General features: G+C 34.3%; 1 protein-coding gene across 1 annotated transcript in view; it reads right to left on the bottom strand.

Annotated features, from left to right (window-relative positions):
* Positions 1-294: 294 nt before the first annotated feature.
* LOC144442033 (inositol 1,4,5-trisphosphate-gated calcium channel ITPR3-like) overlaps positions 295-26,421 on the bottom strand; it is a 45,270-nt gene continuing 19,143 nt past the window's right edge. The window contains 35 exon segments of the mRNA XM_078131305.1: positions 295-335; positions 1,148-1,187; positions 1,821-1,976; positions 2,905-3,102; positions 3,483-3,635; positions 3,993-4,180; positions 4,804-4,927; positions 6,002-6,059; positions 6,710-6,925; positions 7,692-7,781; positions 8,398-8,567; positions 9,997-10,142; positions 10,493-10,598; positions 11,715-11,867; positions 12,284-12,391; positions 12,709-12,858; positions 14,285-14,401; positions 14,745-14,906; positions 15,749-15,839; positions 16,252-16,349; positions 16,953-17,109; positions 17,357-17,433; positions 17,985-18,060; positions 18,280-18,329; positions 18,906-19,018; positions 19,560-19,695; positions 20,635-20,700; positions 20,999-21,106; positions 22,436-22,541; positions 22,989-23,176; positions 24,243-24,327; positions 24,683-24,792; positions 25,074-25,202; positions 25,430-25,526; positions 26,016-26,080. Of these exon segments, the coding sequence (XP_077987431.1) occupies positions 295-335; positions 1,148-1,187; positions 1,821-1,976; positions 2,905-3,102; positions 3,483-3,635; positions 3,993-4,180; positions 4,804-4,927; positions 6,002-6,059; positions 6,710-6,925; positions 7,692-7,781; positions 8,398-8,567; positions 9,997-10,142; positions 10,493-10,598; positions 11,715-11,867; positions 12,284-12,391; positions 12,709-12,858; positions 14,285-14,401; positions 14,745-14,906; positions 15,749-15,839; positions 16,252-16,349; positions 16,953-17,109; positions 17,357-17,433; positions 17,985-18,060; positions 18,280-18,329; positions 18,906-19,018; positions 19,560-19,695; positions 20,635-20,700; positions 20,999-21,106; positions 22,436-22,541; positions 22,989-23,176; positions 24,243-24,327; positions 24,683-24,792; positions 25,074-25,202; positions 25,430-25,526; positions 26,016-26,080 (4,128 nt within the window).

Here is a 26,421-nt window from a genome sequence, read left to right as displayed (position 1 = left end):
GTATGTATGTATGTATGTATGTATGTATGTATGTATGGTATGTGTGTTTGTGCGTGCGTGCGTGCGTGCGTGCGTGCGTGAATTTGGGTGTCAAGAACATGAACAAATATCACTGCTCCTCCACACAGTAGTTCAAAATAATTGTTTGTATGGTGACCCCATCTTAAGTCGGGTTTCATCTATTTGAAAACAGTACACTGGAGCTTTATGGTACAATGTTTTTTTGTGGGTTGCATTCATTGATTTCTAATGATCTAGTTGTTTGTTTTTGTTCTATGTTGAAAGTGATTCTAACTACAGTACGTACTGACTGCTATATTGTACTTTCTTCTTTCGTTTTAGCCCTTAAAAGGGTTAATTCTGAAATGTCAGCTGTCTATCATAAAATGTTTTAAAATATTGTGTTTATTAAAGAATGTACAAAACAACTCATTTTTTTTCTAATGACAGGCCTGATTCATATCTTACCGCAGTAGATGAAACATATGTTAAATGTACAACCTGACACATCCTTACTGTAGTAAAATTAGTCTGTAACTGGTGACACATTTCCGACAAATCACATGTAACGTGCAAGTGCACACATTACATATTGATGTTATAACGATGCTGACATACCTTACTGTCAGCAAACATTGTACATGTACAATTAGGCACCTAATAATTTTGTAAATATATGAAGACTGTAGTATGTAACTCGGCTTTTTTCATATAAAACATGTGCAACATACTAATGCAGAGCACTTATTTGACAGTCTGTAACAAATACAGCAAGTGCTTATTGGAAATCTAATTGTAAAGTGTTTGAGCACTATGTGGTAAAGCGTTATATAAAAACTGATATTGTTATCATACGATCTTTGGACCCCCGTTTTGAGCCATGTTGTCTTGTTTATTTTTTCTTAGATTTGTTTCTTGAGGGCGCAATAATGGAAAGTTCTACAAAAACAGCCGTGAAACCTCTGGAGTAATGCCTATAACTACAGTATAATCTTACTATACAACAACATACAGATATACTAGTAACGCTCTTACGTATTATACGGAGACAAGTTCAAAATTCAATTAAGATATTTTGGTTGGTACTTGTTATACGTTTGTTAGTAGAAATATTTATCAGCCGAAGGTGCTTATTTTCTATCTTGATGTTGTTGTTGCTCCTTTTCCTTCTGTCGCTTTAATTTGTCCTGAAAATACAACACATAGTGCAAATTACAAGACGTGGACAAGAAAAAAAATATCATATCGAACGCTAAAAAACATTCTTCGTATCTCTCTGTGTAAATGCTATGTTTCAGTTACACAACTGCGAAAGGTCTGGAACATCAGGTTTTCTTTAGTTTGTTTTCATTGACGAATAAAACCATTTAAACTGTCAGAACAAAAGCCAGTCTTTTCGTTAAGATCAATTACTACGACAACGAGTCTATCGAGATATACCTTCACAATATTAGAGCTAGACTATTGCTAATACATATTACTTTCTTCTAGCTTAAGCCACACACATGCACCAGAGTATATGTACAACATATTTAGGGGCACAATTCGACATACATATCCCACTTTCATCTCCGGGTTACGCCGTGTGCCACAACATACATACGTGGCACGGAATATATTACACAACTTATCAAAGGTCGAACATATATGTATTTTTTGCAGTTATTGGAAATATAATTTAGCACGTTAATTACAGCATAAACTATTATATTTTGTTCTCTCCATGTAAAACGCTATAAATTGTGAATAGCAATGTAGGTTCGTTACATTTTTTCATTATGCAATACAGCATGAAATTTACTTCACAAATAAATACCCACCTCCTCATTTTGTCTCCTGGTCAGATAGTCTACATTGTAAACTAGACTATCTACCCTTGCCATCAACTTGTCAATCTTACTATCATACACTTCATCTTTATCACGCAGACACAATGCACGATTCATTGGGAAGAAGTCATAACGTTCCGTTTTCATCTTTGAAGAAAATAGACAACATATATATTTTGAATGCTATAGGTTTTTAATACCTGAAAGTACCTATATATGACGTTTATCGAAACACATGTGAAGTCCAGAAACAATAGAGATAAGTATTATAAAACTTCACCAATGAATTTAAGTCAATCAAATTCCATTTAATTTAATTCAATATACTTCGTCGTAAATGTCGCCATATTTTCAGTTCCCCCAAACAACACACACCTCCAAACAAAAACAACACAACAAACGAACGAACGAACACACAAACAAACAAACAAACAAACAAACAAACAAACAAACAAACAAACGAATACACAAGAAATAAAATCTATGAACAAAAATGTACACTTAGACACTGATAAACATACAAAAATGAACGGAAAAGTATTGGTAATGATAGTAAAAGTAGTTCTGCCAGCTCAATAGTATACACTAATACATTAAATCTCTCATACGAACAGGTTTGTGATCCTGAATTGAGAATGCTTCGCTTGGTAAAATGACTTCTTATAAAATGGTTTTGCTGGCGATTGGCATTATATAGTGCCTGCCTGAAGGCAATAATTTGAACTGAGAATGTAGATGGTGGGTGAGTTAGCCTATTATAAATAGAATGGAATGTTGAACAATCCGTGATGTTGTGTTCCGGAAGCTAATTAAATTGTTATACTATACTATGTCATAGAAGAACATGAACCTAGATTCACTTAAATGAATTAACTAATGTGCTTTCCTATCAGGGAGCCCGTTTTCAATCTAGACTAATTTTGCTATTGTATTTAAAAACAAAACAGTTCAAGTAATAAAATCTTTAAGTTACTATTGCATGATTTACGATGTTACAAATACCCCTTGCCTTGTTTAATTTCTAAATGTCAATCAAATCATATTTTAAAGTTAATGTAACATAAACGTAACTTACACAATTGTACACATACATCTCTATAGCTGTGTAATCGTTAGATCTGGTGTCATCCAAGTGAATAAAGAAGAACAAATAGGCCCACATGTTGTGTTCAAATTTGACATGGTGCCTGAAACCTCCCCCAGATCGTTCAAAGTCATTAGAACTACGGTTACAGATGAAACACAGACTTCTCATATCCTCATCAGTTTTCCACTACAGAAAGAAATATCATTATACTAATGTTAGTTACGACAGTTTACCATATATATGAACATTGTGCTGAAACACAAGTTTTTTTTTATGAGCGAAACAACATTAAAAGTAATTGGATAAGATCATTATCAAAGCTGACCACTCATCCCCACTGAATGACACAATAACACAGACAATGTTTGAGTTCAAATAGTGTGAATGATGAGTTAGTGTTTTCTGTTATCTAACCATGATAACAGAAAACACTAACTTTAGCTTATGTGAGTTCAGAAAAAGTGTCAACGATAATACCATGCTAACAGAGATAATTTACCTTAAGTAGCATCTTTGAGTTCAAAGTGTCAACGACGATTCTAACCATGATAACCTTGATGACTTACCTTGGCATCTCTGAGTTCAGAGAAAGTGTCAACGATGATACCAAAGATGATGTTCAATCCAATAAGTATAACAAGTATATAGAATGTTATATCATAGAAGGAACGCAAACCATAAGTCTGGAATGAACTTTCCTCTTCAGGGACCCTCAAATTCTGTAATTAACGAATTGAATGCATTCATTCATTCATACATTCATGTAGCTTTGTATTCACCAACATTTGCAGAGTCATGTACCTGGATTGATTTCACATTATTGTCATGACTGATTTATAAGTTAACTTCTAGCCACTTTAGAGCTATGACACATTGATTTAGTGACGTTAGCATGCACAAACCGTCACCTATCTTGTTATCTACAAAATTATTGATAGTGCTTTAGAGATTTAAGAATTAGCCATCAGGAAAAGAATAACCCGTCGTTGAAAATTCATATTTATATATATATATATATATATATATATATATATATATATATATATATATATATATATATATATATATTCCCTTACGTCTTGCAAGCCGCCTATGAGACCATATCTGACAGACGACACCAAACACTCAAACATGTTATCGCAGTATAATCCCAAACCCTCATCATCATCCACTTGGAAATGTGTTCGATAGAAACCGAATCCCACAACAGCATAGATATAAATTACGATGAAACCAAGAAGGAAGACCCATAGCAGAGATTTACCTACAAAATACATACATTATAGATTTTTAAATACAATCAAACCGTACAGTATGGCAAAAGATTTCAAATGTAACCAATGAACACAGCCATCATCTAAAATGGAATAAATGGTAATAGTATGCTAGCAGAAAAGTATGACACTTTAAATAATGGAAACTAATGTTAAAATGATATGGTATCAATTTCAAGATTAACTAGATTTCTAGCAATCTTCTTGTTCGTCTAGGCATCTTCTCCAGATGCGATACTAAGTGCCTCGGTCCACTGGAGGCAGGAGACTAAATTCATATTAGAAAATAAGTACACGGTTGTCTTTAAAAGTGCAGAGTACATAATTATATGCATTGGCACTGTTAATAATGTTATGTCAGCTGTGTCACCAAATACCAACTCTTATCGCATGCGAGGGTTTTATTTACTGATCAAACACATTAACAATTTCAATGTACGACACTCTACAAAGAATTCTCTATAAGGACATCAACAAAAAGCACTTCAAACTGAAAGTACTATCATACCATTATTATGACGTACATTGTTTAAATTATATTTGGAAAGAAATAATAACATTTGATAATAGTTGTATATGCTATATCGACATGACATGTTTTTTTACTACTCACCATTAAGTGTAACGGATAGCAACACCCTCTTTAAAAGTTGGTTCATAAGGATGATGTGAAGCAGATGGAAACAGAAGAAATATCCCCAAAACACAGTGCCTAACACGGATGAAACCAAGAATAACTACGGGAAAGAACAGAAAAAGGAAATCCATTATCCATACTTCAATACACTACTCATTCAAATTGCATACATTAACCCGGTCATCTTCTACTTCCAGAAGGAACATGCGAATTTTGATGGCTGTATATGTCTCGTTCTTAGGCGAAAATCTAAATAATTGCGTGTTTCCGATAACATGCCCTCCGAATGTAGGCTAGATAGGTAGGGATTACATTTTATTTTCTCTTTTTAATTGTTTTTATATTTGCTTCGACCCAATAAACAAAATGTCGGCCTGAGTACCCTTTCTGTGAGAATTTGATGAACTATGTACAGGCAATAGTGGGGAAAGAAGACAAAAGATTTCTTATCTTTTTTTGTGTTAATTGTATTTTAAAAACATGTTTAGGGTCGGTGGCTTAAACTAGAGTCGGTCAGGTTATCGGAAAAACACAATTGTCTTTATTTTGCCTACTGATTATTACTTTAGTAAATAGTCTAAGTTTATTTTTGGCAATTATCTCTGAGACAATTAAGACGTATGCTATCGTGTTTACTGGCATCACTTTTACGTAACAATTACACTTCTGATACTTCGGGTTTCACTTGAAAGTTATACGTTATGCAGTCTTACAGTTCACAACCTAGGGTTTCGTCTTTAAAAAAACAACCAAACAGCATTGTTGACAGGAGAAAAACAGTTGATTTCTAGAGTCAGCAGGATGTTATAAGAAATTACCAAAAAAAATGCCATTGGATAAACGGAATTTTCATCTACGTAATCCTGGAATGTACTTGTTATTTATTTAATATCTAAATAGTGATGTACAGTAGAAATTAACATAATTATGTATCGGATATATCGTTTCAGTTGTGGTTATAATTTACAAATTGATTATAAGCAGTAATATAATAACGAGAAATTAAATTCCTGGTTATCACAATATCACAGAAATGTGCGAATAATATATTTCGAAATCTATACCCATCATTTAGTACACCAAAAGTATTGGTTCCTTTGTGTCCAGGATTACCTATCAACGTATGGAAACAGTTTAGTATTTATACTGTTTCGTTTGCAATTTGGATACTTACAATGTAGTACAATGTCGTAAAACTGAAGAACTTGGTTTCCAAATGAGATGCCCTTTTCCTCTTTCTATCTTTTCCAACATCGTGTCTGCAAAAGATTGACATTCATTATATGTACGATCACATCAATGGAAGTGGACAATTAAATGATATTAAAGGGTCAGGATATTTTGCAATGTTCACATCTAGTTACACAGACATATTAATTGATAAAATGTAAAACTATAATGACATTATGAATCAGTTCACGTGAGAGACAAATGATGTTCGGCAGGAAAAACACAAAGACGAGTAATACAAGAATCGCTAAATGCGGAACGTTACAGCAAATAAAATGGTCCAAATAGTTTTCTGACTGGATTTCATAGATATCTAGACCGTTCATAGTGTGATTTGTAAGCATCACCAACGGTGCACAAATGACGTATTCATTAAAACCGACCAACAGGCCCATCACTTAAAACAAACAAATACATAAAACGCGTTATTCTTACCCAAAACACGGGTAAGTTGTAATGAATCAAGTAAGTTCACAATCAATAACATTATACTCTTCAATATCGCGCATTGCTCACCAATATACCGTACGCAACCGCGCTAGTGTCCTGGGCGCTTTCATTATAACCTTTTGTCAAAGTTGGGGATGGGCACTTGCCTATACACCCTTTTCTTGCAATGGTTGAAACCTGGGTTTATTGTTTTAACAAACACGTATAGGTGGAGTGCATTCCTATATGGCCGAGTCTATTCTAGTAGTGTTACATATAACTCTACACTTCTTACCTTTGGTATGGAAGAAGTTTTGGCAGCTTTGGTCGGTTCGACAGAAAGAAACTGATCAGTAGACAAACTGATAAAGCATTATGGAACCCTCCAAGAACATAATGGACTGTCCAAAAATCTATAAATCTCAGATCGGGTTTCATTCTGAAAGGATGAGAAATGCTGGTATAATATTTTGTATATAATCAAGCAATCTAATTATAATCGTGCGCGGAAACCTAGATTGAGATATAAGACCGAAAAACACAAGATGTCTTTTTTGTAACTGGATCTGTACACAAAGTTAACTATCAACTGATTGAAGCTAAACTTTTTAACAATGTCATAAATGCGAGAATGAAAGTCCATGCATACAACTCAGACATCAGACACTGGACAAATGGAAACTCTTGCAGACAAGGAAAGTTAACAACTGAATTAGATTAATAACACTTGGAACAACATGTTAGAAGTAGAGATTTGTATTACATACCATCATTTGATGAGAACAGTTTTATGGCCATGTTACATAATAGTTCATGTTCACAAACAAATTTCCAATGCCCATTGCATTTCATGGACATGTAAAGAAGCCATAAGCTGTTCTTATCAAACCATGGTGTGTAATACAAGTCTCTGCTGTTCCGACATGTTGTGCCAAGTGTCATTAATCCAATTCATTTGTTTACTTTCCCTGTTTGTAACAGGTTCATTTCATCCACGATCTTGTGTCTGCCGTTGCATATGAATTCATAATTTCAAATGAACCAAATCTCAAAGTCGGAGCGTTCTTTGGAAGCGAATATGACATGCTATAACGGAACAAATTTTGTAGAAAGTGTACTAGGAATTAGCAGGGATTATGCAAGTTCCGTATATGTAAATAGCTATAGAAATTTCGTGACTCTAAAGTATTCAAAGAACGACTTACATGTCTTTATCAGCTGGTGCTACCCATGTTACAACAATGATTATGTTAATGATCAGTGATAGTGTCAACAACGACCAGTTCCAAAATGGCCTGAAACAAGAACAATACAAAGGTTAAAGATGATTAACAGCTCTTCCCGGATATATTTTGTCATAACTATGGGTTCTAGAGAGTCATTTCATATTTTCATATCACATAAATTTCGCCCGTTTACCAAGGAAGACCAAACTGAAGCTGTGTTTCACCTATATTTTTTTTTAATATCCCTGGTACAATGTTGACTCATCGGTCTTATCAGTTATGAATATGGATTAGATGAGCAGTGAATATTCGTGACTTCTCAGATGAATAACCATGAATATGTAAAGTTCATCAGATGAATATTCGTTCCTGCTAAGACACAAGAGGCAACAATTTACATCTAATAGAACTGGAGATGAAAAGAGTTTCGACTTGGAGTCTCTTGACAACATAGTTAAAATTTCAATGTGAAATCATGAAATTACTCACCAGACCCATAGGTTTATGAACACACCTTTGTTTCCTACAGATGTGTTCCCTTTCAACATTTCAGTGTCATGTAAACCACTGCGTGTACATGAGTAACATTAAGTAGCAGAGCACCCTCTCACCTCAAATAGCAGTCCATATTTATGCATATGAAATAACATGTTCTTTCCAAATGTCGCAAAATTGTATTACTTACATCAGTGCAATGAAGAATTTAGCAGGTAAAATAGACATAATCTTCTGTTGGTATCTGATATCATTGATAATATCTTTAGACCAGTCTGTTAGATCCGTTATCTTGTCACTTGGTGATTCTCTATTGATGTTCCATTTCAGTTTTTCTTTCACCACCTTTCTCAAAACATTCTGAATGGTGTACAAGAAGAGAGATTGATTAAGACTTGTCACTTCTCTATGCCTTGTGTAAACGTTGAAGCACATCATTTTAATGACATATTTGATATATAAATGGTTCTCTAATATTACTAGTGCGTTCATGCGAAGAAATTGATGCTGGTTATGTTTTATGTCACCATGGAAACTTGTCTTGTCATTGTTTACTTTACATATAAGGAGGTACAAATATGCGATTCCATAAGCGTTTACTGTGGCTTCTAACTAAGACGGTTTTGCCCAGTATCAACGTTTTCTTTCTTTCCATTTTGTCCGCATTTATCTCGTGATCACAATTTAATATATTTAGTCGTGATTCTAATAACACTTTTAGACAAAACTAGACAAGACAACTTGATAGCAATGTGAACTATATTAGATCAACAAATCAATCAATCAAAAGAATTTGTATAGCGCCAAAATCCAATACGACGTAATGTTCTATGGCACTGAACAGGAACACTAGTAGATCATTGTAAAAAGTTAGAAAGCTCTTGCAAACAGGTGTGTCCTTCTTGGATTTAATGACAGTTGAATGAAGTTCAAGTGGTATAATACTGTTCCATAAGACTGGCGCTGCTCGCGAGAACGCACGCTCACCGTATGACTTTGAAAGGGGTACATGAAGTAGACTTTTGTTATTTGAGCGAAGTGAACGATCGAGTTGCGGGTTTAGTGTTAACCAGGTCAGCGATGCGACCAGGAGTAGAGTTATTGTGGGCCTTGTAGGTGATCAGTAGTACTTGTATCGAATCCTATATTGAAATCTGGTGTAACTTATGTCAACCTATCATAGACTGTAACCTGTCATATGAAGATAAATGTATGTTCGCATTTCAATGTGAGAGCAAATTCGAGGCAATTTCAAAATACACCTTGAATCTGTCAATCACACAGACAAACAAGGAATAAATCACATTATCCCATTTTGTCGAAGTTTAACACAAGTTTGCTATACTTTATATTCAGCAAATAAAAGTGCGTGGTTGGATTTAATACATTCAGCCCACCAGGCATCAACAAAAAAGACTGGTAGTCACCTAGCTAGGGAGCCTCATTTGCTTTTTTTACAACTTAGGGTGACCTTTATATGCAATCACGTTATCTGCTCTCCTGTTTTTCATAGGCAGGCCATTTTTACTGTTCTTGTCTCTTAGCGTCTTATGTTTTCCTCTTTTATTTTGACACACATGTGGTTTATTGGATGTATTTGAGCTTTTTGTTCATTTTCTGTGTTCTTATTCTTTGCGTCATACTTTTTTGTATTTTAGCCTTTGAAAATGACTGCACAGTCGAAAGAGCGGGATACAAATAAAGCAGACGTATTAACCACACTTGCATTGGACTTGTCCTTTTATTCAAACTCAAATAAAAGTGTTTTGGGAAAAAAAGATGAATATACCTGATCTTGGATCCTGAAGTGTACCTTCTGAATGTGTCCATCTTTGAGTAATTCTACAGACATAGAATTGCTGGAATAAAAGCTCCAGGCTTTCTTACAAGGGTCTTCGTCTAGATCACCACTATCAACTGCAGCCTTAATCAGATCTGTAAGGTAAAATATTTATGAAAAATCTGCATTTGTTGAATTATTGTATATAGTACTGTACATTCGAGGAAAACATGGCATAAAGTACTTGTGGGGTTTAGTAAGCTTATTGCATTCAAATAAACAACAGCAAGTTCAATAGGATAGATTGTAATTAATTCATTACTAACGTCATGCCGAGATGATTGAGAACATTCAAAGACATTTATTGTTGCATGTTGTTTACGATTGATTTTTTATATCCGCTTTAGGACAGAATAGTACGGTTTCCTACAATTACATCTATATACATAGCATAGCTTCACTTGGAATTTTAGCTAAAAAGCGGACCTTAAATTTGTATGCATACATTTTCTGTTTATCCTTCCGTCAATGTCTTCCAGTCTGCACAGTATATGAAAATATAGAAACCCCATAGAGCTGTTGTGTTCTCTTTCTTCGTCTGCCTCTGGCCCCTGTAGAGAAGCAATAATAAGAAAACGTCATTTACGTTACAATAATGATCCTGGTATATTATTGCATAGTACTTTAGTGAATTGTTCAAGGGAAATATTTAAATCTCAAGTTCCATTTTAAGATTGTCAGTAGAAATCTCATAGTAAATCAAATAATTATGTGTGCAGATGACACGACAATTTTCTATTCAAGCAAATCAGCTGCCGATATTGAAGTTACACTTACAGAGGAAATAATGCATGTCAATACCTGGCTTGACTCAAACAAGTTAGCATGCAATACAAAACCAATACCATGCTTTTCAATACCTTAGTCCTTCCCAATTTTGATTATGCTGCGAATGTGTGGTGTAATGCAAATCAAAAGTATTTGAAGACACTTAAACTTATCCATAAACGTGCTGGCCGACTGCTCCTCGAAGTTACCCGTGATAATTAAGAGTACGGGTTGGGTTTATGAAAAGTTGGGTTAGGTCAGCCCTCATATTAGATGGAAGCGCCAACTGGCAACACTCGTCTACAAATCCGTTACAAGTAATGCACCTAGTTACCTCACCGAAATGTTCAGTCTTTCCAACCGAATTCATCTTCATAACACAAGCCAGGCCAGTAAAGATAATATTTACATCCCTAAAGTTAAAACTGAATATGGGAAACGGGTATTCCACTACAGTGGTGCTGTTCTAAGGAACATATTAGCCGTATCCATAAGAATGGCTCCAAACCCATCGATATTAAAAGAGATCTTAAGAATGAAGTCTGGTAATGTAATTGGGTATCTTTTTAGAGTATTCTGTGCCTCTGTAACTTTTGTTATAGTTTGTCCATTTTGTTTGTTTTTCTGTGTACGTAATCGTGCAACAGGTTCCATTGGGAGAAAACTGTTTAAGCACTAAGATGGTGTCTGCATATGAAAGATTACAAAATAAATGTCATGGGCAAATGACCATGCTTTTAAATATCTGAATTCCTTCACAGGTGTGCATATTTTCCCTGCAGACCCAGGAATCCCCATGACCATTCGTAGAATATCTCAATTCCGTGGCACGTGTGGCATATTTTCCCTGCAGACCCTCAGGCATGAGCAGAAGTAAAGATGTGTAAGAAGTGAATCACCTTGTATTCTTCATAGTATTGTACCATGTGCATGTGTATAGCATGGACATCTAAAGTTTCCTTCACTTCTACTGCCAATGTTGAACATTCCGGGCCATCTTCCTCAATCATGGCCATAATGAGGTTTGCAATGTTTCCTTTCAGTTGGTTAATCTGTTGAGATAGAATGATTGACAGAATGATACGTTTGAACAAGTAAATATAGACATATTTCTTCTGTTTCGGCCTTTTTAGGTGTGGATGTTTTATTGAGAGAGAGAGAGAGAGAGAGAGAGAGAGAGAGCGAGAGAGAGAGAGCGAGAGAGAGAGAGACAGAGACAGAGACAGACAGACAGAGGGAGAGAGTGAGACAGACAGACATACAGACAGACAGACAGACAGACACAGAGACGGACAGACACAGAGACAGAGAGAGCGAGCATACATACATACATACATACATACATACATACATACATACATACATACATACATACATACATACATACGCAGACAGATTGACAGGCAGACAGACAGACAGACAGACAGACAGACAGACAGACAGACAAAATGTGGGAATATTGCCTTACATCTCCTTTTTCACTAATTTTACTTGATAAATTAGTATCTCTCAAGATGTAGTTTGTGTACTCAATGATTTTGCTGTCAAAGATCACCATTGAATTCGCATGGTTTCCCTGCAAATAAAAATAGAATCCGAAACATAAGTATATTTCGTATTGTTTAAAAAGTCAATAAGATTAATGAACAAGGTTGTACGTCATTGTCTATGCAACTGTGTAGTGTAAGTGAATGTAATATTCAATTAAAAGCGCATAACAACATGTACAACTTATTCAAAATTACTTATACAAAATTGTGTTTTCAATCTTTCTTACCAAAATAATCATGAAACAACACTCTCTCCGAAGCTAGGTAACCATCGATTATATTACATTAGTACTTGTACAGTTAAGCGCTTTAGTGTGCAACTAAAACTACGATTTTAACTTACTGATGCAAACTCGGTGAGTGTACTGTACAGTTCTGTCACCAATGATATAGTGGAGTCAGTGATATTGGCGAAAATCAAATCTAGAAATCTGGTTGTCTCCTCAACAAGATTGACACTTTTGATATTGTCAGGCTGCTGTCGGAGATAATTCTGCAAAATTGAATATTTATATTCATAATTAGGTACATCACTAGTATGTTATATGCTGATACCAATATTATTATTATTATTATTATAGGGTTGACAATAATTAACTGCAGGTGATTTCATCAGTTCACAGTAACTAGTTTTGCATGATTATGCCTCCACCTAGTTCACAATGCTTTAGTTAATGGTAATGTATATGCTAACTGAAATAAGTAAATAGAATAGTCTGAAATATTACAGCTGCAACTGAGCCATTTAAAAAACAAAAAAAAAAACCTATTTTGTGACTTGCTCACAATATCGTACACCCACTACAGTATTGAATCACCTGCGGATAAACACATATGTGTAACTGGATGTACACGTGACATAGTACGGTAAAGGAAATTCTATGATATAGATTTTTGGTCCGCACCTAAAAATCAGCGCCTCCAACAAAAATTAGCATCTCATTAACACGCACAGTCATGTTTAATTATTGGTATCTTAGCAACTTTTATTTAATTTATAGTTGGTTGTCTGATCGAAATAATATACTACAGTTACAGCTGGCGCAGCTTTAAATCAATTATCTACAGATTGTAAATTGTGGATGTCATGATTGGTTACCACTTGACGCCATTACTTACAGTGTGTAAAAAGCAATACCTGAAAACAATATTTGGAACAAGTCTTCGTAGAAGACATAACCCCCTAATGTAGTTTACTGCGTGTGACTAAAATGTTAAAATGATGCTTCTGATTAACTTTTGAATTGGAAGGTAGGGACAGGTTAGATATACATTTAAGATACTGACATATGGAAACTATTAAGTGTATGTGATATGATATCTATTTTATTTATTGACCATGAAGGTGAATGTTAAGGTCAATGGTCATAAGCTTGATATAAAGCTCACATGTAATTATGTAGGGGTAGACATTTGAATGAGGTCCCTGCGTAATATAAATTTGAATTATGCAATAAATATTGATTTTTAGTAACAATACGGCCGTCACTCATTAAAAATTGACATGAGTGCCAGTAATACCAATTAATCAAGTATCTCCCTCGCCTGTATTATTGCTGGACATGATTTAAAAGAAATTGAACACAAATGAACGCCCCTGATTGGATGTGATATATAAGAAATTAACGGATTTTGACAATTGACCTTCAAGGTCAAGGTCAATATGTCATGAGATAACTTGTATCTGAAAATATAGGTGTAGAAACTTGAATGGAGTCTCTATGTATGATAGGTTTTGAGTTATATAAAAATAATTGATTTAGAAATCCAAATCCATTGTCACAGTAAGAGCTTCCTCCTGGGGAAGGGGATAATTAAAAGGAAAATAGTTACCTTTAAGTGTGCGCTACGTGTATAAATATCAATGTTCATATCGGATATGAACTTGAGAAGTGCATGAATTTATATTTACTGCATACCTGTAATCGTGTATGTTGACCATCACACATGCTTCCAAGTATTCTTAGAAGTAGTTCAATAAAGCCTTCATCTTTAAATGCCAAACCATCATCATAATCTCTATCATCTTTACGTTCCTATATGCAGCACAATAAAAGGAGGAAATAAATGCAAGTAATGAATCTGTTTGATACATGTATAGTTTTATGCATTGACTAGGTTTACCACAAAGAAAAAATTCCCAGCTGTATGGGTTATAAATATTACTATGTGTCGTATTCTTGAAGAACTACAACCCTTTATTTGCAAATGCCACATTGCCCTTCGTTGTAAACCACAGACCTGTTTACAACTGTCACACCGTCCAAAACGTATTCGCTCCATATTTCGTTGCATCAAGAGAAATATATGCCCTGGCTTGCGATAATCGTATAGCCATAAAAATAAAGTAATGCATCCTTTGCAAAATCTACAGCCTACCGTTGAATCCAGACTTGGAAGACCTGGTTGATTTCTTTCTTCATCAGCAGAATATGGGGTTACCATTTCCATACTGTCTGAGCCCATCGGACCGCCCTGGTTTAATCCATTGCCTGTAGCATTTTGTCGACTGTTTCCAGATTGACTCTGAGCAGTCTGGCTCTAAAAAATAGAATAGCATAAAGAAGTCAATGAATCTCCCAAGTCCAATATCGCATTAGTTAAACAGTTTATAGATGTACTTGAGAGATTAACATTCATCCTGCAAATTACATATATGTATTGTTACAGACCTTACTGCCAAATTAAACATCCGATCAGATAAAACGAGTGTCAATAAACAATCTGCTTATTTAGATTACATTACAACAAACATCATGGTATACATTCAAGATTTCAAATGTGTACGTCAGACATGTTCCTATTTCCTTATTTAGTAACTGTATGCTTCTCTAAATCATTGTCGCTGTATGTCACGTGGCATTATTTTATTTTGTTTAGTTTATTCATTTTATGTCTATTAGTTGTACCGTGCTAAAGCTTAAATGACCCACGGTGTCGACTGACATCAATCTCTGTTTCTTTCTAATGTTTATCAATGATATGGATAGAGATTTGCATCCGAGTTTACCTTGAGGAATTCACTGATTATTGCGAGGATTATATTGTTATTTTCAGCATACAAATATGCATGTACTTTGGAGTCAGCATACTAGGCTATTGTGCTGTTATTAAAATAATGTTACATCTTGTTAACTAAATTTCTTTAACATTATTGAGAAACCATTGAACAACAATTTCGTACATCATTCTGACCAAAGTTTTTACTCCCAATCCTGTTACAGCCAATATTAGATCTACTTCAGGTCACTTCCTTGTCTAGCGATCTGAAAATTTGAATTACAAGCATGAGACAGAAGCTATACTTGTTGTGTATGTGTGCAAGTGTTTAAAATATTTTGATTCTCAGTGAAACACGTTATGTGAGACTAAGTTACCCTTACTGTAGGTTGACGAAGACTGCTGTATTTGCGATGGATGTATCTTTGATTGGCTTCGTCTCTTTTCTCTTTATACTGGATGATCAGGGCTTGTCTGGCAAAGTTAGAGGAACAAAAACACACAAAATTTTAATTAGTTGATATAAAACCTTCAGAGTCAAGCTAGAGTTGCGCTTTGGGCATAGTATAGGCAGCATACATGTGAACATTATAAATTTAACTCGTAGATTCTTTACTTCTCGATACAGTACTCTCTATACAGTAATACAACCTAAATCTACTTGTATAAATATAAGCATGATGCAATGCAATACAATTATCCTCATGCAACGCTTCTAATACTAGAATTCATAAATATGAAGCACAGTTTTCGTGTATGATCCGATTCAAATTGTTATTTGGACTACACATAATGTTTTACACCTTTGTTCAGTGCGACACACATGTAACAGATGTAACATTGTAATCACCTCTTGACACCAACACATATTAAGGATTTCACTTACTTTTCTCTAATAGCCATAGCTGACAGTTGCATTCTGTTTTTAATAGTCACAAAGAAGTACTCTTCTCTCGTACTGAAGAAATATTCAATTAGGCTCTCCTGTAACGAAATCGGTCTTTATGAGATTAAAGGGACTCAGATGCTATATCCATCCACCCTTTCATTCATTCATTCATTCATTCATTCATTCATTCATTCATTCATTCATTCATTCATTCATTCGTTCATTCATTCATTCATTCATTCATTCGTTCGTTCGTTCATTCATTCATCCATTAATTCGTTCATTCATTCATTGTCATTCATCCATCCATCCATCCATCCATCCATCCATCCATCCCTCCTTCCTCTCTTCCTTCCCCAGCCATCCCCTACAAATACCTCAGTGTAGTTACCATTGTAAAGGAAAATCTAAAATCTATATATAATGCCAAGACAAATGCTCATACCGAATTCGACTTTATATAACAGAAAAGTAAACGTATTTGCCATAGATGGATTATTTAATTATATATATATATATATATATATATATATATATATATATATATATATATATATATATATATATATATATATATATATATATATATATATACATATCATTGTAAAACTCGTACTTTAAAGTACTACAAATATCTTAGTTAATATTTGTCATGTTGTCCAGTTAATGTTACTCATTAAACAGCATACTTTACTAACCTGTACATTTTCATTGCCATTAAATAGCATAGCAGAAAGGAATGCCAGCACTTCTCTGGTCAAATCATCGCTTGTTCTAGCAAGAAGTGGAACAACCTTCAACATGGCACCATATTTATTTAGCTCATTCTGGACATCTTTAATCTTGTTAAGCTGACTGTATGTAGTAAAGAGCAAGATTGTGATGGTTTTAATTATCGTCATGCTGTGGTATATATATTATACATTTCTATATGTATGTATGTATGTATGTATGTATGTCTGTCTGTCTGTCTGTCTGTCTGTCTGTCTGTCTGTCTGTCTGTCTGTCTGTCTGTCTGTCTGTCTGTATGTATGTATGTGTGTATGTATGTATGTATGTAATTCAAAAAATGAAATTCAAACAATTAATTAATTTTACTTACACTTCATATTTCTTGGGATTTTCACTCCAATCCTCGGGTAGCTGTCGTTCTTCGTTGTGAATTAAGGCCCTCAGTAGCTACATAATAGGGTGAAATATACATTTCTACAGTGAAGTTTACAACACAACAATATGAAGGCTGAATGAACCGAGGAATATTATAATGAAGAAATATTTATTCAATTGACCGAAGACATGGCGATAGCATGTGTCCTTACATTTGACCAGCAATCATTCATTTGAATAATAATACCGAGTTGATACTTCAGTAAATATCGTTCTAAACTTTATAAACTTTATAAACTATCTGCTAATGTACATGTGTGTGTCTATGTTAACATTTTGTTCTGAACTGTCTAAAAGAAATGTTATTTTAAAACAACTGAATTCTCATCCAAAATTCAGAATAAAGATTTTTGCAAGTGTTATATGAATAAGTTGTTCTCCTCACCTTTTCAATAATAAAGTAAATTGGATGGATGCCGTATTTCCTGTGCATGATTTACTTCAGGACAAAGTTAAATAGCATTACTTACCATCACATACGTGACTGATATTAGTTTGACGAGTTATTATGAGTGCTTTTGATGCCCAAAGCTACTGGAATGAAAGGCTTTATAAATATTTACCTGCAGACATTTCACGTCCAACGTTTCCTGTTGTAATCTTTCTCTCTCACTACGTTTGGGGTTTTGTCCAGAGATTCTGAAAAACAAGAATATTGCTAGTGGTGCAACAACCTTTCTACGTACATATCACAAATCTTATACTGAGATTCCCCTCCTATAGATTTTTGTTACGGAAGTTAACAAAACTTTGTATAGACACTGCTTATTGTGCGTACGTGTAGATTGAGTAACATCATTAAACCAAGCAATCGAACAAATGCATTTGGTTTGCGTTCAAAAGAAATCAAGTACTTACTTCAGCTGTTCCACTAGCTTACGAGCATTTGCATATCGTGAAGACATCAACTGTGGCATTTTATTTTCGGGAAGAATGTTACCTAACTCAGGTGAATGTTCATCAAAATCCTCATCTTCTTGCTGTTCCTCTTCCCTGCAATATTGATATATATATATATATATATATATATATATATATATATATATATATATATATATGTCATATGTCAAGGCTTTCGTTTATTTATAGACTTTGCTTAGGAACACATATTTCATTAGAAGGTTAAGAATATAAGTTGGTTGAAAAATAGGGTTAAAAGTAATCATAAAAGAGTAGGGAACAGTCTTTCAATAAACGCATTATTTGAACAAATGTGTTCCGAACAAATATATATATATACATATATATATATATGTATATATATATATATATATATATATATATATATATATATATATATATGTATAATTATATATATATATATATATATATATATATATATATATATATATATATATATATATATATATGACACAACTGTTACAATGTACATGTTTATGCACTTACTCGACTTCCTCGAGTTCTCTACCACACATTACAGTCTGTGGGGGTCCAATTTGATTGTTTCGTGTACCTGACGTCACGTGTTGAGTGTTTGTAGTGCTAGAGGACTTATGTTTGGTTATGAAACACTTGACATGGTGTTGGAATTCTTCACCAAGAGGCAAATCTTCATCTTCATCTACCTCAGAGTATTCTGGTTGAAGAAAAGCAATCAAATCATCGTTGTATGTATAAATCATTCACAGTAAACGCCATTGCACAACATTTCACAGTGTATCTGCAAAACTTCGAAGGTTTATTTTACCCACTGTAGCATTACTTGGTTATTGCACCGTACGCATGCGAAATTGAACTTGTGTGAACAAGAAATATGATATTTATACCCTTCTAGTTCTACGTCGGGATAACGCGTTTCTCTGCTGTTGTTCTGTAGCGCTCCAAATGCGAGTCAAAACGTTTCAAATCGACAAATCGACTTGCTGACGTGTGTTTATATCATTTCCCCAATACTGTTTTCAGTCAGAAAATATTCGTCACCTGAAATCTTGTCAGATTTCGCCTTCGACACTAAGTTACAAGCCTCCCCCCATAGATCACCCGTATTTTCCTTAGCTGAACGAAGAGCTTACATAATCTTAGCTATACACCTGACATCATATGAATATCATGAAAATTACACTGTGATAATGATACATATTTCCCATTCCCCCTTTAATAAAATTCTTTTTCATCACCTCTTTCCATGTCCAGACCCCTCCTCAGTTGAGCACCAACTTTATTTTCACCTCCATAAGCCAACTTGAAGTTCTTGGCAAACACGTTAAGTAAACGATTAACCTCTGTCTCCTCTTTGTACCGATGTTCATACTCCTTTAATTTGTCAAGAAGAATTTATTGTCAATGTAAAATAGTAAATCAAACCCGAACAATCTATATAGTCCAATCATGTACTGGGAATTTAAACAATGTATTATATACAACTGCCGACATCAAACCATGGAAGAACTCTTACAAACAACTGAATTGGATTAATAACACTTGGCACAACATGTTTGACGAACAGAGACATTACATTCCATCATTTCATGAGAACAGTTTTATGACCAGTTTACATAATGGTCGATGTTCACAAACAAATGTTCCGTTCCCCTAGGGCCATAAAACTGTTCTTGTCAAACCATGGTGTGTAATACAAGTCTATGCTGTTCCAACATGCTGAGCCACATGTTATCAATCCAATTAATGTGTTGACTTTCCCTGTTTGTAATAGGTTCCGTTTGTCTACAGTCTGATGTCTTCAGTTGTAATATAGATGATTATCAATTGTAAGGTTAATCTTCAGAATGAACATAGGAAAATGCAATAACCAATCATTCTTTCATGAAAGTTCACTGCGTCATATTACTATTACATCTTTTGAACATATCTGTTATTTGAATACTCCATTCTTAACTTTACTCTTGATTGTTCTTCCTAGAATTTGGCGGGAGCTTAAATATATCATTTGTCCAAGTGAATACAAACACTTGCAGTGAGTTGTAGGTCTCCATAACAACAATATACCTTCGAGAATTCTTAGATTGTTATCCCTCAACAAGGCATTGACATAAATACGTTTCTGCCATCAGCAAATTGTTTAAATTCGACACACATGAACACCCCGAAGTCATTCCTCCTAACATACATGTACACGAGGTTTTCTTCCGAACTGACCCTCTTAGTGTTAAATAAAAAAAACCCTGAAATTAATAGATATTGGAATGCAGTGGGGTGGTTTTAAATTAGTCAAACTTGAAATGTAATACTAACCATTCTAGCAGCACTTTCGACATTTTGATATCCAGAGTTGTTAAGACGTGTTAGGAACGTTGTTACCTTTAAAGAAAAACAGTATAACTCAGATTGCAGTTCCACATTTTTCAAAAACAAAATATCCTGTTAACACACACACACACACACACACACACACACACACACACACACTCTCTCTCTCTCTCTCTCTCTCTCTCTCTCTCTCTCTCTCTCTCTCTCTCTCTCTCAGCACTCTATCACACTCTTATTACTGGTATTCTCAAAAATAAAGAAATACTCTTTCACTTGTTTAACTCATTCAGTCGACACAAATTGGCGAACATAACATAATTCATATGCCCAAACACAAGATTTTACTAACCTCATCATGGGTTAATGTTGTCACGTTTAGTAATGCTTTTGTGACTGACCTCATCGTATCTAAATGAGTCTTATTGTGTATTGATGTGTGAGTTCTTTCCACAAAGGCCTAAGTATATAATATAAAAAGAACAGCATCTAATATTCTTTATCTTTTCAATTTCTATTTCTGCTGTTTTTTCAGACATTTCGTTCTATTTTCCAATTTGCAGTCAGCAATATTCGTTTCGATAGCATCGAGTTTATGAAAATATAATCGAACCCAGTTATACATAAACTGGCAGGGTCTGTCTCCATATTGTCCCCAAAATAGTGATGTTGCTGCAAACGTCATTGCTGGTTTGATACAGTGATCGTATGAAAGTATTATTTTGTTGATGCGTCTTCCTCAGGGCAATGACCTTTCAAAACATTGTACGTCACGTAAAGTTAGTTGTTGATAATCAGTTTAATTATACATGAACAGAACAAACCCCCCCTCCCCACGGCATTAAAATGTACTGCAGATAGAAACTTTAACGGATGTATATTTTGTTAAGAAACCGCAGCTAGCTAGATCAGATAGGTATTAGGGAGGTAGGGAAGCTAGCTAGCTAACATTGGTACATAGATCGGTAGGTAGGTAGGTAGTTTGTGGTTCCTTAGAAATGCAATTATTTACCATAATACATTGAGTAAGATTATTTAGGATTTCAATTTCTTGAGGATAATTGTTGTCGTCTCTGTGGTAGATGTGCTTACAGAAAACCTGCATTTGATTGAGAACAGACAGTAGTTTAGGGTATGCATTAGGTCGACTGTTTTGATTGCACATTGTAAATACATTTAAATATTACCTGGTAGCCTTGGGAAGAGCTTTCTGAGTGAAAACCTCCCGGAAAAAGTGTTGTTATTATACCATACATTTGTAAATTTGTTTTCTTTCAACCTCATCGATTCTTATCAAAGTAAAAACATTCATAAGGCAAACAAAAAATATTTGAGTTTCGGATAACCCAACCGACCCCCTGTTTAAGTCGCCAACTCTAAACATTTTTTAAACATTTAAAACATAGATAGTTATCTTCGTGACATTCATACACATCTGTATTCTTTCCCCAATGATGTTTGTACATATCAAACTATCATATATAGAAGGGGTATCCTGACCGACATTTAGATTGGTTTGGGGGTCGACGCAATATTTACAAAATAACTGTACAAATAATGATAAAATCAAATGAAATCTCGACTTACCTACCCTATTCTCTGAGGTCATGTTATCAGGATTCCGAATTACACAATATTTTTTATTGACTAATAATGGTTGTTACTGAGTTGATTAGAATGGCTTTGAGATATATGTTATCCTGTCTGTTTGGTATCTCTTAAAAAAATATTTAAAGCCATAACGTATGAAACTATATTTAAAAAGTTTTTGCAATATTGATATTCCTACCTCGAGTAAAGGAAATACACCTTCCAGAACAAAATCTAAAGATTCATGTCCACTTCCTTCTGTTCCAATAACCTCATTCAGGTTTTCCAGTATCTGCCAAAAGTCACTGAGAGTAATGGCCGATATAAATGAATTAATGAGTCACATTGTAACAATGATAATTTTAAAATTAAGACGTATCTATTTTTCAACTTCACATTTGAAACATGATTACACAAAACATGTTATATATTTAGCAATATAATTATGGTTAATAACTCATCACCACTAAGAATAATTAATATTAAAAACTTTAAAAACAATAACATTAAAAATCATACAGGTGGACTGACTGGAAAACATTGACGATTTAAGTCTTGTGAAAGCACAATATCCATTCAGAAGCAATGGCAGCAGAATATCTGAAAGTCTCAACTTGCAGATTCAGAGACGGCCGCTCGTGACTCCACTCCACACGTAGACGCACGTGTTCTTTGCTTTTTAGAATAGTATTTATTTTTCACGTTATGCATCCATTTTTGAAAAAAATTATAAAACAGAATGTTTCTCTTGCCTATCGTGTGAGAGGTCGTCTGCTCCACTATCCAAAGTCCCAGGACCAGTGTTCATATATACCCATAGTAGGAACCTAGCAAACGGTTTCTTGATTTTGTTGCTGATTGTTTCGTCAAGGAGAACTGATAGTAAATCCTGTATTGTGAAGATCGTCTGACAGATTGACTCAATGAAGGAGTTCTTTCCCTAATAAAAATAAACGTATCAAAATTATATTCGTGCAGAGCAAAGGGTACGGTAATTGTGAAGTATCGCTTATTGAAGCATCCCGTCTTGGAACAAACACAAATGCACATACACATGCACGCACGCAGACACACGCACATATATATACACGCGCGCGTGCACGTACGCACAGACAGACAGACAGACAGACAGACAGACAGACAGACAGACAGACAAACACAAACTCACGCACACACACACAGACGCATTACTAAATAATGCTAAGAAGCCCAAGAGAGGTTGGAGAAATTAACACCCGGAACAATTTGTATTTAAACACGCATGCCCCGAGGCCATCATATCATTATTTACACCTAGAAGTTCTTGACATTATTCATTGGTGTAGTGCTGACACGAATTCGAAATCTAGGCAGTAGTGGAAATCACGTATTTCTTTTAAGAATATGTGATTCTTTCGGGCAACAGAGTTGTTCTTAAGGCTTACGATAAACGTCAAACTTCTCATGCACCTAATTTAATTGTATTGAAGTCGACACAAACCCGGCATGAAAACGACGTCGAAGCTTATACGGATCTATCGAATTTAATACAAAAACGAACAGCTTAGGGGGTCCAGTTGTGTATGACACGCTTAGGCGGTAAAATCATATCTGGCGGAGCCAACGAGATTTTCGTTGGTACGCAAAATCAAGGAAGACAGTAATTTCATTGCCATGTACTATTTTAGCATTTAAAACATAGGTCGGGCTATTTTCAACACGAGAATGCAGCACGAGCTGAACATTGCTGCCACACGTTTGAAAATGAAATGATTGCGCATGCCAGGTGAATTGAATTGTGGTTATTAGTATTAGATTCGACAAAAAGTTGATATTCAAAGAAGTAAAGTATTTACACGTGAATGATAAATGACATAAGAGAATAACGAGGAATAAAATTCATAGCAGTGATAGGTTTTACAAAAATGGGGTCTGGGGTTGGCAGCAATACAGACCGCACACTCCTACCAGAGCTGACCACTGGTGTCACCCCCTGGGTTGTACCCTTACAAACGGTCTTGACTTACCTCAGCACATGTAGCCAATAGATCAACTAAGGCTAGCATGTATGATAAATCTTTGCTTCCCTCTGTAGCCTTCAATACGTCCATTCTGTGAATACAAGAAACAACATATTTCGTATCCAGATTGCATGCTTGTTTTCTGCTTTAAATCCGTGATACAAAATACATTTGTGGTCTAATCTTACAGTCCAGCCATACAATGTGCATTGAACCCTTTCCTCATCACTATCAGAAATATTTCGATCAGGTATTTGAAGAATCCACACGGTTTACTCACTAAGCGCATATAAGAACTAAGTACATTTACCTTTTATTTTTACTCTTGATTGGATGTTTTAGTTTGGAAACATTTCATCAGGGAAAGGTTTTCTCCCCGTAGTGTTATATGTAGTTTGGTATTGAATAATTTACGCGCAATACTCAAAAGTAATTCAAACTCATACCTCGCTTGTTGGGTTTGGTCGATAACTGTAGCCACATCTGATCTGTACTGCATGAAGAATTTCATTACAAATAACTGATTTCGTTTGATAGGCAAATTCAGTTCTTCTACCTGATTGGAAAAACGAACATGACCATGACGTCTAACTATAACAATATCGTTCATTGAACAGTAATTTAACACCTTTGTGAGTTTACGTTTAGGAGAGTTTTATCAAAATGGGATGATGTGTATAACGTAAATAGACTAGTCCCCTGCTTTTGTTTCCTTTGTATAATCATTGATTCATACATTCAATAACAGATTACTTTTTACTGGTGCCCCGAAATTGACTTTTTGGAATTCGATTAATTTAATAACAGATGATCAATGTCTAAAAATTATGTATTTACCTTGACAACTGCATTGAGTAAGTCAAGCAATTCTGGGACTTCATTTGAATGTTCTTTTATCATGAGCATTATCTTCTGGACCTCGTGTTCTTTTATGGTCAAACAGGTCTTCTTGTTTCCTGTAAACACCTTAAGAAACCAGAAAAAATAAAACTATCTTCAAGAAAATCATACTGTAATATTTAAAAATTTTAAGTGGTGCATATATGCATTGTACCTAAAAGGACAATGTGAAAGATATAGAATTTCATAAGAGCTGGCTGCAACCAGTTGTTCTTAAAGAGTTAGTAGAAATATAGCAATCTCCTGAAAGTGCATGATTTTACCCCGATAATGAGCAAATTATTTGTTCTTACCTCAGCCAGTGCTTTAGCCATTTCTACCTCAGCACCTTTGACATTGAGTAATACATATAGTCTATCATACAACCTCATCTGTATTACGTCATTATTTCTAAAATAAAAATGAAATACTTTTTGAAATGCATGTAAAGAATAGGCAGTAAACCAATCGCCCTCTGTATGTGTTGTCCCACTCAGCTGTTGTGTTTGGCTGATTTTCGATTATCAAGTGTACATAATGTGTTATCACATATATATATATATATATATATATATATATATATATATATATATATATATATATATATATATATATATATATATATATATATATATATATATATATATATATATATATATATAACTCGGTGAGTATCAATCTGCTAAGACAGTGCTCTATACCGCAGTGGCAGAGCGTAATACTATATATATATATATATATATATATATATATATATATTATATTAAACTATATATAAACTAAAGGGATTTTATCATGATCTTCTTGTCACAAGCTATATGATTGTTTATTTTATTACTTTGTAGTGCTATTGTGTATGATGTACAATACATCATACGTATTAATTGATTTAAAACATACCTGGCAATCACTTTTAGAAAGATAAAACACTTCTTGAATATTTTCTGAAGACCTCCATATTGTTCCTATTGAATATAAAAAGGGGACAATTAAATTATATTTTCAAATAAAATATGATTGTGTCTGAGCCTAAAATACTATAAAATGCATTATTTTGAAATACTGTTTATCAAAAATCTCTATTTTTTTTTAAATAACAGTTATGTACCATGTGTTCTATTCGTCATCTTCACAATTGACTCAAAAGTTTGAATAACAATAATCAGGATATGTTGTAGTTTGGCACTTTTCTTTCGTTTTTAATTTATCTTATAACACCTTGAATATTTAAACAACAACTCTACTTGAGAATCGCATCAAATCAGTTTATCGTGTGTGTGATGTACTGATTGAGTGATGAGCTGCA

The sequence above is a fragment of the Glandiceps talaboti genome, chromosome 11 (genome assembly GCF_964340395.1).
Source record: "Glandiceps talaboti chromosome 11, keGlaTala1.1, whole genome shotgun sequence".
NCBI lineage: Eukaryota > Metazoa > Hemichordata > Enteropneusta > Spengelidae > Glandiceps > Glandiceps talaboti.
The sequence above is the reverse complement of the archived record's forward strand: the minus strand, read 5'-3'. Positions and strand labels throughout refer to the sequence as shown.